This window comes from Triplophysa rosa, linkage group LG3 (genome assembly GCF_024868665.1).
Source record: "Triplophysa rosa linkage group LG3, Trosa_1v2, whole genome shotgun sequence".
NCBI lineage: Eukaryota > Metazoa > Chordata > Actinopteri > Cypriniformes > Nemacheilidae > Triplophysa > Triplophysa rosa.
The window spans coordinates 15,602,494-15,617,279 of record NC_079892.1 but is presented as its reverse complement, the minus strand read 5'-3'; the positions used below and the strand labels follow the sequence as shown (position 1 = coordinate 15,617,279).

Here is a 14,786-nt window from a genome sequence, read left to right as displayed (position 1 = left end):
GAGAGAGAGAGAGAGAGAGAGAGAGAGAGAGAGAGAGAGAGAGAGAGAGAGAGAGAGAGAGAGAGAGGCATTAAGTGTGTATCACTGACTAAACACACACAGACGTGATTTCAGTGAGTGTCAGATCAGATCTACAGTCAGACATCGGTGAACTACTGACGCACTGACAGTAACACACAATAACTTTACTGTTACACACACTTCCTACTACACAGCATAATGCATACTTTACTCTATAAAACATTTACTGTCATGACATAGAACACTCTCATGAGTAAAAAAGTGTTTGCATCAATTCAACTTCCAGACAGACTCACAATCAAAATATAGCTGCAAGCAGCAATTACGGGGTCAAGCCCAATAACGGCCCAAAGGGAAATATTTTGGACATGTCAGATGATCACATTTTTAAAATAAAGTTTGAAAACACACGGAAAGGCAGTTAGAACGAAGAAATGTGCTTATAACGTTTGACCACTAGGTGGCGCTGTCACCAATTGTTTATGAGGCAGACAAGATTTGTCAGTGATGATACATACCAATACACAAAAGTATCGCGAAGATACAGCCACATGACCCTTTTGGTGTGCTTGGCTTAGAATTAATTCGATCAAAAATATTTTAATATGTTTTTGCCAGTACTGTCTTCAGATGCTACATACCAAATTTTGTGCAAATCTGACCAATTTTGTTTTAGGAGTTCGAAAAAGTAAGTTTTCTATATAATTCAATATGGCGACAGGAAGTATAGTGGAATATGACAACTCTGATATCAAACAGCTCGGCTTGAGTCAACAAATATACTAATGTGAACCAAATACCATTATGTTGATTTCTTCATAAGCTATAAGCATTTTAATTAATTTCGTTATATCTCTTGACCACTAGAGGGCGCTGGCCTATTACTTTACAAGTCATCTCAGAGCTTGACCTTGATGAAACATGCCAGGTTTCGTAGCGATACGCTATTGCGTTCGTAAAATACATCATTCTATGGCAAAATTCAAAATGGGCGACGCCCACAATGGACGAATGAGAAACACAGGGACAGGGTATGGTTCGACTCGACATTCCTCAAGGAATCAAACAAGACCACTCTTATGATTTTACACCAAGTTTTCAAAAGTTGTATGCAAAAATAGCCATTTTTATATCTCTAGACCAGTAGGTGGCGCTGTGCTGAAACTTTGTATGTTACCTCAGGTAGGGCTGGGCGATATATATTGCGATTCACACTAATTGTACACGTCTAAATCGATTCTGTGTTTTCTGCACAGCTCTTCTGTGAACTACGGCTCTTTGATCAGTAGGAAGTACTGCTCGATCTAAAATCACTACGATATTGAGTCATTTATAACGTGAATTTGAAAAAGCAACACTCGTCAAACATCATCATTATAAATATACTTTATTATCATGAAATGACCTGAAAAGGTTTGAAGAGCAGTGATAGAATATGACCACAGGCATTTCCTGGAACTAATCAATCTTCTTCTGTGTCCCATATTCTGAGTTTCTGTGCGAGAGCGCCCTCTGGTTTTCGGATGTGGCGGCATTTAACCGTAATTCATTAAGAAACTGAGAGCATAAGAATTGCATGATATATCGCCCAGCCCTAACCTCAGGTCATGAATGCGATGACATGTACCAAGTTTTGTGTCGACACACAAAAGTTTGGCGAAGTTACAGCATCAAATCCATTTTGGCGTGCTCGTCATCACATTCCTACTGCAGAGAATCGACACCAGGCTCAGATACAGCAGCAGTCAAGTGTTAAAACACACGCTAATGGAGAGGTCAGGAGCACAGTTTAGAGGTCAAAGGTGAAGAGCAGAGGTCACCGGCTGACGTCTCTGCCGCTGGTGAAGTGCTCAGCATCTTGGACACACCTGAAGAATGGATGACGCAGTGCAGTGGAGAGAGCGAGCCGCCGTTCTGGTTCATATTCAAATAAACTCTCCAACAAGTCAAAGAACCGATGATGCTCCTCTGAATCACACGACACGCACCTCTGACACACAGAGAGAGAGAGATGATTTGAGTTTCATTAGTTGATTACATCATAAGAGCAACGTGTACTCACTCTGAGAGGTCTGCAGTTCACTCTCACGTATCGTCCAGCTGATGTATCATCACTCCAGTCTAACCGACCTCTAGAAAAGTATTTCTGCTTCCTGAGGGCAAAGGTCAATCATTCTCACACTCACATCAGTCAGTCATTTCATGTTTAGAGCGGTTCCAGACCTTGTTTTTCGAATCATTCTGGCAGGAATTGGTCCGTGTACTCTCTGCATCATGGCCAGATGCTCTCTGTTATCATGAGTCTGAAAACACACACACACACACACACACACACACACACACATCTGAATGTCATACTCATGTCGCATTCAATACACAATCAATCAACTGTAGGTAGTGCCAGCAGCTATGAGACACAAAACCGATGAGTGATAACACAACGCACAACACTGAGAGTCATCTGAGAGCAGCAAAAGAGAAACACACACACCTGAAAGAGTGTATATCCACTGTAATACTCGAAGAGAATACAACCGATACTCCAGACATCACACGGCTGACTCCAGCCCAGCTCTACACACACACACACACACACACACACACACACACACACACACAAATAAAACAAATATTAACACACACACTCCAGAAACACTTTATAAACACACACACAAGTGCGCACAAACTCACTGCAGACACACTTTATAAACACACACACAAGTGCGCACACACACACACACTCACTGCAGACACACTTTATAAACACACACACAAGTGCGCGCACACACACACACTCACTGCAGACACACTTTATAAACACACACACAAGTGCGCGCACACACACACACTCACTGCAGACACACTTTATAAACACACACACAAGTGCGCGCACACACACACACTCACTGCAGACACACTTTATAAACACACACACAAGTGCGCGCACACACACACACTCACTGCAGACACACTTTATAAACACACACACAAGTGCGCGCACACACACACACTCACTGCAGACACACTTTATAAACACACACACAAGTGCGCGCACACACACACACTCACTGCAGACACACTTTATAAACACACACACAAGTGCGCGCACACACACACACTCACTGCAGACACACTTTATAAACACACACACAAGTGCGCGCACACACACACACTCACTGCAGACACACTTTATAAACACACACACAAGTGCGCGCACACACACACACTCACTGCAGACACACTTTATAAACACACACACAAGTGCGCACACACACACACTCACTGCAGACACACTTTATAAACACACACACAAGTGCGCACACACACACACTCACTGCAGACACACTTTATAAACACACACACAAGTGCGCGCACACACACACTCACTGCAGACACACTTTATAAACACACACACAAGTGCGCACACACACACACAGGGACGTTTGTTTACCCAGAATGACCTCCGGCGCTCTGTAGTGTCGGGTGGAAACAACAGTGCTGTGATGCTCGTGGTCAAATGTGGCGCTGCCGAAATCCACCAGCCTCACAGTTGTGTTCTTGACACATCGCTCGTCTCTCTTCTGACACACAACATCATCACACACATTGCTGTACAGCTGCTTTACAACAAGTGCTATAGGCCAGACGCAAACAACACTGATCATTAAACAACCATCATTAAGACTTCATTATATGTGACAAGAAAAACTGAAACATGACGAAATAAACTTGACTTCTGCGGCGCTGAAGAGATGCTCAGCGAGTCACGTCTCACCTGCTGTGAGTTACACGTGACTGTGTATTCAGCGTTCACAAACAAGACGTTCTCGGGTTTGAGGTCTGTGTGTGTCAGCTTGTTGTCGTGTAGAACTGTAAAAACAAAAAAGAGAATCATGACACGTATGCGGTTCAGTATCAGACGCTGTGGGAAAGACACGCGTGTGCTCACAGTTGACGGCGAGGCAGATCTGATAGGCCATGTGTCTGACCTGACTGATGGGATACGGCAGGTAATGATTCTGCTTCATGAAGTCAAACGTGCTGACGGCCAGCAGCTCAAAACTGAGACACACGTGACCGTGATAGTCGAACCACTCCGACATCTGTACACACAGACTGAAACACACACACACATAAGACATTCAAGCACATGTATGTGATGTAAATGACAGTGAAGTACATGTGCAGATGCGACTCACACACACACACCTCTCATGATCCGGGTCTTTCTGTTTGATGTTCTCCAGAACATTGATCTCCAGATGAGCCGCTTCTCTGTATTTCTTCACATTCTTGATGATCTTCAGAGCGATGTGAGAGCCCCCCCTACAACACACACACACACACAACATAAAAACACAAACACACACCCGAGATAATCAACACGTGTGTGTGTGTGTGATTAACCTGCGATGGTCGACACACTCCAGCACTTTCCCAAACGTTCCCTTTCCCAGCGTTCCCACAATCTCATCTGAGCACAAGAACACACATATGATAAAAACACAGAGATCATCCTGCAGTGATGTCAGTGTGTGTAGAGAGACGCACATCTGTCCTGTAACACATCACCCGGCTCATAGATCAGATGACCCTCCTCATCATCTTTAACAGCACAGCCTCGCACACAACTCCCACATCTCTAGAGACAGACAGACAGACAGACAGACAGAGAGATGGACGTGTGTGTGATCCTCAGGGTTATAATAGCTGTTTTCCTTCACAGTTCATCATACCAGCTGCTCAACAAATCTACACAACACACACAACTGATGCTATGACCTCCGGTACAAGGAAGTCTAACTACTGCAATTCATTTGATTGGATTACTTCTGTTTAAACACATTCAGCATCCAAAGTTCTCACAAATGCACACAACACGATGCAAACAATACATTACACAAACACACACGTGTCTTTTATACTTGTGTTACCAGTGCTGCACACATGCCTGCAAGAATTACATTAGAAGTTCATCAATGTGAAGATGTTATTTACAAACTTAAACCTACCCCCCCCCACACACACACACACGCACACACACACACAGCACAACCTCTGCAAACAACTAAATCAAATATTAAAACTATGAGGACAAACACACATTTGCTAACTATCTTTTCAATTTCTATTTAAGGTACTTCATTTGACTGTTGTTGACGGTTCTGCTCAATTCTGGAGTTCATTTTGTAGACAGAATAAATCTAAGCAAACACACACACACACACACACACACACACACACACACAGAATGTACTTACACACAGACAGAGGCAGAAACAGTCCAGGATGCTCCTCCACACAGAGTGCAACTCTGTTTTACCCATAATGACTATAGTAAAATACACACATTACCAGCACAGAGAGAAGAGACCGAGTGTGTGTGTGTGTGTGTGTGTGTGTGTGTGTAAGGGAGAGAGACGCAGGCTATTTTTAAACCCTCCTTACGACCCCCCTGGGAACGTCCTAAGACACCAATGAGACACCCATCGACAGCTCTGAAGTGCCAAGATGGAGATTTCATTACACACACAGACCCAAAATACACACATCAATTGTACACATTTTCCAATGCAGAATGACACACGCACTTGTGTAAATGAAGTTAAGAAGTCAAGTGTGTTTGCTACAACATTCATTAACTCTATAAAACAATTCACACATGAACACGCAGTAAACAGATGTTTGTTGTTTACAGATGAAAACAGTAGGCTAACACAGGTCAACTCTCACACATGTGACATTAATCATACGTGATGGTATGAGGAGTGTTGGGTGTGACTAGTTACTAAGTAATTAGTTACTGTAATTTAATTACTTTTCCCTTGAAAAAGTAAAGTAAGGGATTACTCAAAAATTTCCTGTAATTTAATTAGTTACTTCTGATGTAATTAAACTAAATACTTTGTGTAATATATGTGTGTGTGCAATAGTGGAATTGACATCAAAATTCAAAGTCTAACTTTAAAATCTGTGCTTTAATGTATAATTCTCACATTTGTAATACTTTGGTCAGTTAATAACACTACTTTATGTAGTTTATATGATTTATTTGAATGAATTAAAAGAGCCATTTCATGTCTATGCCTGAATCACTTAACTAATCAAGGTTAATATAGGATATATTACTAATTACTTTCTAAGTAATTCAATACTTTTTGGAGAGAATCATTTGTACAGTAATCTAATTACACTATTGAATATGTCATTAGTAACTAGTAATTAATTACTTTTTCAGAGTAACTTACCCCACACTGGATATCAGTTAGAACATATCTGGAACATTGTCAAATCTCACCCCCCATTGACTCCCACGGTGGGTGAGATCTGACGTTCTTTCAAATATCGTCCTTTGTGTTCAGCAGACCCAAGACATTGATACAGGTTTGTAACAATCTAAGGGTGAGTAAATGATTTTTTGGTCATTTTTTGGGTAAAGCATCCCTTTAAAGGCGCCGTTCTTAATTAACAGCGGTCACTAGCGTTGTATTACAGATTTGCCACGAATCGCTGTCCAAACACGACGGTGGCCAACACAGTACAAAAAGATGTGGTTCTCATGTTGACGCATGGAAGAGATTTTGCGGGCATTAGAAGGACTGTAGAAAGAGCGATGACTTATGTATTACATGAAATAAAAGGTGTGTGGATTTTAAGTTTAAAAAGAAGGATAAAAGTCAGGCAGGAGATAGGACCCGTGTTAATACTATAAAGACTTTCCAGCAGAGACGCGTTAGGACCCGCGGTACCGAGTCTTTCAGCAGATATGTACTCACAGATATCTATGGAGATACTTTCCAGCAGAGAGACGTTAGAGAGAAAGATCGTCTAAAGATCACCTCCGAGGAGGATGCTTTGATTCGGATCAGTATGTGAGTAACATACCAAGATATGTTGTTGTGTAATGTTAACTGTGTGACGGAGCAGTTTTGAGCGTCATTGTTTATCTGGAACCGCTTTAATCTTGTACTCGTCCAGATACTGGAGAGAGAGAGAGAGAGAGCGAGAGAGAGAGAGAGAGCGAGAGCGCGCTGGAGCTGAAACTGGAGAGCGAGCGAGAGCGCGTTTTACTCTCTTACTCAATGATGAATAAACTTTCAGTTAATCTGCGGGTCACATGCGTTCTGCACCGGAGAGCACGATCCGTTTCACCACGATACTGCAGCGGAGAGGAAGAGGAAACGCGTGTTGTAGAGTTGTTTGTCCGTTTAGTGCTGCTGTACAAAACATGGCGGCGAATTCAATGTCTGTAGGCCCGCTCTGTATGTAGATATACACATCTTATTCTAAGGTATTACAAACATAATGGTTCATTGCGTGAGGTCTTTATACACCTCTGAAGAAATAGTTTTGAATATTATATTGTATTTCTGTCAATAGATCCTCCTAAAAATGCCGTATTGTTCCTTTAATGTGCTCCCCTCTGCAGCTCCACATTCTCTATTAGTGGTACTGTTAACATTACTAGAATTTTAATTACGATTTTTATTTTTCAATTTTATGTGTGTAAACTGAGCTATGAAATAAAGTAGAAACATTTACATTTACATTTAGTCATTTAGCAGACGCTTTTATCCAAAGCGATTTACAAGTTGGGTAAACAATTATGGGATTCCTTTTGTGCCAATAAGAATGAACGCAAACTTTTAAAAAACGAACAAAAATATACAATGAGAAAGAAAAAAAACACTGATAATGAAAACAATAAACTCAGTTGCAAGAATGTGACATGATTTCTTAACAATTTTCTAAGTTTCATTTTTGCAAATAATAGTTTTGAATTCGCTGCTAGATTTTTCATTTGCGCTTTCCGAGTTTTCGTTTACGCTTCTCAATTTTTCGTTCGCCTTTCTGGCACAAATCTCACGTGTGGCGGGATTTATGGCCACTTTACTCTCATTGGTTAGTGAGATGTGGATTGACAGCTCCCTGACCAGGAAGTCGAAACTGAAGACAGTGCAGCGGATTAGAGAGCAATCTGCTTGCGGTTTTCTGTATAGTATTGTTTTAGTGTTTGTACTTAAATTACTTTCTTATTTTGTTAGTATATTAGCAGGGTTGCCAACTTTCACGCACTTAAAAGTTGGACACGCTTCCAGGCTCTATCACGCCGTAACAACAAGCTAACGTCGAGTAAAGACAGGATAGATAACGATAGCCATATTCACACGCAGGTTTTACAACTACATGGGTTTAGAGGCCGTCAAGACAGCAGTCTATAATTTATAATTACAATGATATCAGGAAAACGAGATGCCTAGATAGTTTTGAGGAGATATACAATAAAGTGTTATGCTTCCAGTTCATATTTCTAATTTATACATTATAATCGTGGTGGCATTTTATGTATTGTTTCTATCTGTAAATATTTGTTTATAGTTTAAGAAGTCTCTCTTCTGCTTTTCTTTAACCTGTTTTATGTAGGTGTGTAAATACATAATGAAATTACACACTTTATAAACACACACACAAGTGCGCGCACACACACACTCACTGCAGACACACTTTATAAACACACACACAAGTGCGCACACACACACACAGGGACGTTTGTTTACCCAGAATGACCTCCGGCGCTCTGTAGTGTCGGGTGGAAACAACAGTGCTGTGATGCTCGTGGTCAAATGTGGCGCTGCCGAAATCCACCAGCCTCACAGTTGTGTTCTTGACACATCGCTCGTCTCTCTTCTGACACACAACATCATCACACACATTGCTGTACAGCTGCTTTACAACAAGTGCTATAGGCCAGACGCAAACAACACTGATCATTAAACAACCATCATTAAGACTTCATTATATGTGACAAGAAAAACTGAAACATGACGAAATAAACTTGACTTCTGCGGCGCTGAAGAGATGCTCAGCGAGTCACGTCTCACCTGCTGTGAGTTACACGTGACTGTGTATTCAGCGTTCACAAACAAGACGTTCTCGGGTTTGAGGTCTGTGTGTGTCAGCTTGTTGTCGTGTAGAACTGTAAAAACAAAAAAGAGAATCATGACACGTATGCGGTTCAGTATCAGACGCTGTGGGAAAGACACGCGTGTGCTCACAGTTGACGGCGAGGCAGATCTGATAGGCCATGTGTCTGACCTGACTGATGGGATACGGCAGGTAATGATTCTGCTTCATGAAGTCAAACGTGCTGACGGCCAGCAGCTCAAAACTGAGACACACGTGACCGTGATAGTCGAACCACTCCGACATCTGTACACACAGACTGAAACACACACACACATAAGACATTCAAGCACATGTATGTGATGTAAATGACAGTGAAGTACATGTGCAGATGCGACTCACACACACACACCTCTCATGATCCGGGTCTTTCTGTTTGATGTTCTCCAGAACATTGATCTCCAGATGAGCCGCTTCTCTGTATTTCTTCACATTCTTGATGATCTTCAGAGCGATGTGAGAGCCCCCCCTACAACACACACACACACACAACATAAAAACACAAACACACACCCGAGATAATCAACACGTGTGTGTGTGTGTGATTAACCTGCGATGGTCGACACACTCCAGCACTTTCCCAAACGTTCCCTTTCCCAGCGTTCCCACAATCTCATCTGAGCACAAGAACACACATATGATAAAAACACAGAGATCATCCTGCAGTGATGTCAGTGTGTGTAGAGAGACGCACATCTGTCCTGTAACACATCACCCGGCTCATAGATCAGATGACCCTCCTCATCATCTTTAACAGCACAGCCTCGCACACAACTCCCACATCTCTAGAGACAGACAGACAGACAGACAGACAGAGAGATGGACGTGTGTGTGATCCTCAGGGTTATAATAGCTGTTTTCCTTCACAGTTCATCATACCAGCTGCTCAACAAATCTACACAACACACACAACTGATGCTATGACCTCCGGTACAAGGAAGTCTAACTACTGCAATTCATTTGATTGGATTACTTCTGTTTAAACACATTCAGCATCCAAAGTTCTCACAAATGCACACAACACGATGCAAACAATACATTACACAAACACACACGTGTCTTTTATACTTGTGTTACCAGTGCTGCACACATGCCTGCAAGAATTACATTAGAAGTTCATCAATGTGAAGATGTTATTTACAAACTTAAACCTACCCCCCCCCACACACACACACACGCACACACACACACAGCACAACCTCTGCAAACAACTAAATCAAATATTAAAACTATGAGGACAAACACACATTTGCTAACTATCTTTTCAATTTCTATTTAAGGTACTTCATTTGACTGTTGTTGACGGTTCTGCTCAATTCTGGAGTTCATTTTGTAGACAGAATAAATCTAAGCAAACACACACACACACACACACACACACACACACACACAGAATGTACTTACACACAGACAGAGGCAGAAACAGTCCAGGATGCTCCTCCACACAGAGTGCAACTCTGTTTTACCCATAATGACTATAGTAAAATACACACATTACCAGCACAGAGAGAAGAGACCGAGTGTGTGTGTGTGTGTGTGTGTGTGTGTGTGTAAGGGAGAGAGACGCAGGCTATTTTTAAACCCTCCTTACGACCCCCCTGGGAACGTCCTAAGACACCAATGAGACACCCATCGACAGCTCTGAAGTGCCAAGATGGAGATTTCATTACACACACAGACCCAAAATACACACATCAATTGTACACATTTTCCAATGCAGAATGACACACGCACTTGTGTAAATGAAGTTAAGAAGTCAAGTGTGTTTGCTACAACATTCATTAACTCTATAAAACAATTCACACATGAACACGCAGTAAACAGATGTTTGTTGTTTACAGATGAAAACAGTAGGCTAACACAGGTCAACTCTCACACATGTGACATTAATCATACGTGATGGTATGAGGAGTGTTGGGTGTGACTAGTTACTAAGTAATTAGTTACTGTAATTTAATTACTTTTCCCTTGAAAAAGTAAAGTAAGGGATTACTCAAAAATTTCCTGTAATTTAATTAGTTACTTCTGATGTAATTAAACTAAATACTTTGTGTAATATATGTGTGTGTGCAATAGTGGAATTGACATCAAAATTCAAAGTCTAACTTTAAAATCTGTGCTTTAATGTATAATTCTCACATTTGTAATACTTTGGTCAGTTAATAACACTACTTTATGTAGTTTATATGATTTATTTGAATGAATTAAAAGAGCCATTTCATGTCTATGCCTGAATCACTTAACTAATCAAGGTTAATATAGGATATATTACTAATTACTTTCTAAGTAATTCAATACTTTTTGGAGAGAATCATTTGTACAGTAATCTAATTACACTATTGAATATGTCATTAGTAACTAGTAATTAATTACTTTTTCAGAGTAACTTACCCCACACTGGATATCAGTTAGAACATATCTGGAACATTGTCAAATCTCACCCCCCATTGACTCCCACGGTGGGTGAGATCTGACGTTCTTTCAAATATCGTCCTTTGTGTTCAGCAGACCCAAGACATTGATACAGGTTTGTAACAATCTAAGGGTGAGTAAATGATTTTTTGGTCATTTTTTGGGTAAAGCATCCCTTTAAAGGCGCCGTTCTTAATTAACAGCGGTCACTAGCGTTGTATTACAGATTTGCCACGAATCGCTGTCCAAACACGACGGTGGCCAACACAGTACAAAAAGATGTGGTTCTCATGTTGACGCATGGAAGAGATTTTGCGGGCATTAGAAGGACTGTAGAAAGAGCGATGACTTATGTATTACATGAAATAAAAGGTGTGTGGATTTTAAGTTTAAAAAGAAGGATAAAAGTCAGGCAGGAGATAGGACCCGTGTTAATACTATAAAGACTTTCCAGCAGAGACGCGTTAGGACCCGCGGTACCGAGTCTTTCAGCAGATATGTACTCACAGATATCTATGGAGATACTTTCCAGCAGAGAGACGTTAGAGAGAAAGATCGTCTAAAGATCACCTCCGAGGAGGATGCTTTGATTCGGATCAGTATGTGAGTAACATACCAAGATATGTTGTTGTGTAATGTTAACTGTGTGACGGAGCAGTTTTGAGCGTCATTGTTTATCTGGAACCGCTTTAATCTTGTACTCGTCCAGATACTGGAGAGAGAGAGAGAGAGAGCGAGAGAGAGAGAGAGAGCGAGAGCGCGCTGGAGCTGAAACTGGAGAGCGAGCGAGAGCGCGTTTTACTCTCTTACTCAATGATGAATAAACTTTCAGTTAATCTGCGGGTCACATGCGTTCTGCACCGGAGAGCACGATCCGTTTCACCACGATACTGCAGCGGAGAGGAAGAGGAAACGCGTGTTGTAGAGTTGTTTGTCCGTTTAGTGCTGCTGTACAAAACATGGCGGCGAATTCAATGTCTGTAGGCCCGCTCTGTATGTAGATATACACATCTTATTCTAAGGTATTACAAACATAATGGTTCATTGCGTGAGGTCTTTATACACCTCTGAAGAAATAGTTTTGAATATTATATTGTATTTCTGTCAATAGATCCTCCTAAAAATGCCGTATTGTTCCTTTAATGTGCTCCCCTCTGCAGCTCCACATTCTCTATTAGTGGTACTGTTAACATTACTAGAATTTTAATTACGATTTTTATTTTTCAATTTTATGTGTGTAAACTGAGCTATGAAATAAAGTAGAAACATTTACATTTACATTTAGTCATTTAGCAGACGCTTTTATCCAAAGCGATTTACAAGTTGGGTAAACAATTATGGGATTCCTTTTGTGCCAATAAGAATGAACGCAAACTTTTAAAAAACGAACAAAAATATACAATGAGAAAGAAAAAAAACACTGATAATGAAAACAATAAACTCAGTTGCAAGAATGTGACATGATTTCTTAACAATTTTTTAAGTTTCTTTTTTGCAAATAATAGTTTTGAATTCGCTGCTAGATTTTTCATTTGCTCTTTCCGAGTTTTCGTTTACGCTTCTCAATTTTTCGTTCGCCTTTCTGGCACAAATCTCACGTGTGGCGGGATTTATGGCCACTTTACTCTCATTGGTTAGTGAGATTTGGATTGACAGCTCCCTGACCAGGAAGTCGAAACTGAAGACAGTGCAGCGGATTAGAGAGCAATCTGCTTGCGGTTTTCTGTATAGTATTGTTTTAGTGTTTGTACTTAAATTACTTTCTTATTTTGTTAGTATATTAGCAGGGTTGCCAACTTTCACGCACTTAAAAGTTGGACACGCTTCCAGGCTCTATCACGCCGTAACAACAAGCTAACGTCGAGTAAAGACAGGATAGATAACGATAGCCATATTCACACGCAGGTTTTACAACTACATGGGTTTAGAGGCCGTCAAGACAGCAGTCTATAATTTATAATTACAATGATATCAGGAAAACGAGATGCCTAGATAGTTTTGAGGAGATATACAATAAAGTGTTATGCTTCCAGTTCATATTTCTAATTTATACATTATAATCGTGGTGGCATTTTATGTATTGTTTCTATCTGTAAATATTTGTTTATAGTTTAAGAAGTCTCTCTTCTGCTTTTCTTTAACCTGTTTTATGTAGGTGTGTAAATACATAATGAAATAGTTGTTTGCAAGAGGCAGACTAAATGAATAAAACATTCTAAAGGCCTCTAATTGTGTCACCTTATGAATTTGTTTTGTTGTAGCGTTTAAAAAACATAAATGTCATTTGAATGTATTGGTAGTGTTTTATGAGGTGTACTTTCTGTGAATGTAAAGAAAGGGGTATAATACTGTACATTCACCAGGAGTTTAAAAAGAAAGATACTTGACTTATAAGTGGACTTAATTCTTTAAAAGGAGACTGTTTGCAAGAGCAACATCGTCATCCTCCTCCTCAGCTGGACACAAGTCACCCTCTGGTACATTTATGTAACCGAGATAATAAAATCGCTAAAAGTTTTAATCTCTGTACAGTAACTATGCAGCAATGTTTTCATTTAGCACGTTTTTCTCACAACCCAATAATCTGTAACATGTCTTTATTAGATGTTATAATGCAAGTTGTTCGTTACTTTTTAAGAAAATAATCTTACAGTCCATAAAATAATACCTGACAGAAAGTATAAAGCACACAATGAACGAGCTAAGTAAAGACAGAATTGCTACTGTACAGGAATACAACTTTTAGCGATTTTCTTTATTATCTGAATTACATTCATTTACCTGAGGATGAGGAGGACGCTTGGATCCACACCGCGCATGACTTACCAACTTCAAATACCAATTACTAATATACTAACTAAATAAGAAAGTAGTTTTAAGTACAAACAATAGAGATAACAGCATGCAGATCATTCTCTAAGATTCGTTGCACTGTACTGTCTTCAGTATCGACTTCCTTGTCAGGGAGCTGTCAATCAAAAACTCACTAGCCAATCAGCGTAAAGCGGCCATAAGTCCTGCCTACACGTGAGATTTGTGCCAGAAAGGCGAACGAAAAATTGCGAAGCGTAAACGAAAACTCGGAAAGCGCAAATTAAAAATCTAGCAGCGAATTCAAAACTATTATTTGCAAAAACGAAACTTAGAAAATTGTTAAGAAATCATGTCACATTCTTGCAACTGAGTTTATTGTTTTCATTATCAAAGTGTTTTTTTTCTTTCTCATTGTATATTTTTGTTCGTTTTTTAAAAGTTTGCGTTCATTCTTATTGGCACAAAAGGAATCCCATAAACAATGGAAGCAATTGGGTCAACATTAGGAAAACAAAAAGCATAAGTGCAATAAAACATGTCTCACAAAGCCTAACTACAGTGGACAGAGCGAAGTC

General features: G+C 40.2%; 2 protein-coding genes across 2 annotated transcripts; both read right to left on the bottom strand.

Moving 5' to 3' along the window:
* Nucleotides 1-73: 73 nt before the first annotated feature.
* LOC130551593 (dual specificity protein kinase CLK2-like) lies at nucleotides 74-5,733 on the bottom strand. Its single transcript, XM_057329324.1, has 11 exons — nucleotides 5,283-5,733; nucleotides 4,573-4,663; nucleotides 4,429-4,495; nucleotides 4,231-4,347; nucleotides 3,971-4,137; nucleotides 3,797-3,891; nucleotides 3,473-3,602; nucleotides 2,513-2,595; nucleotides 2,245-2,324; nucleotides 2,084-2,174; nucleotides 74-2,011 (listed from the first exon to the last, which is right to left on the bottom strand). Exons 1-11 carry the CDS (start codon nucleotides 5,346-5,348, stop codon nucleotides 1,838-1,840), a joined length of 1,161 nt encoding a protein of 386 aa, XP_057185307.1. The 5' UTR covers nucleotides 5,349-5,733; the 3' UTR covers nucleotides 74-1,837.
* Nucleotides 5,488-10,842, bottom strand: LOC130552304 (dual specificity protein kinase CLK2-like). The gene is made up of 8 exons (XM_057330523.1): nucleotides 10,390-10,842; nucleotides 9,680-9,770; nucleotides 9,536-9,602; nucleotides 9,338-9,454; nucleotides 9,078-9,244; nucleotides 8,904-8,998; nucleotides 8,580-8,709; nucleotides 5,488-5,519 (listed from the first exon to the last, which is right to left on the bottom strand). The coding sequence occupies exons 1-8, from the start codon at nucleotides 10,453-10,455 to the stop codon at nucleotides 5,488-5,490; spliced, it is 765 nt and encodes a 254-aa protein (XP_057186506.1). The 5' UTR covers nucleotides 10,456-10,842.
* Between the last annotated feature and the right edge of the window lie 3,944 nt (nucleotides 10,843-14,786).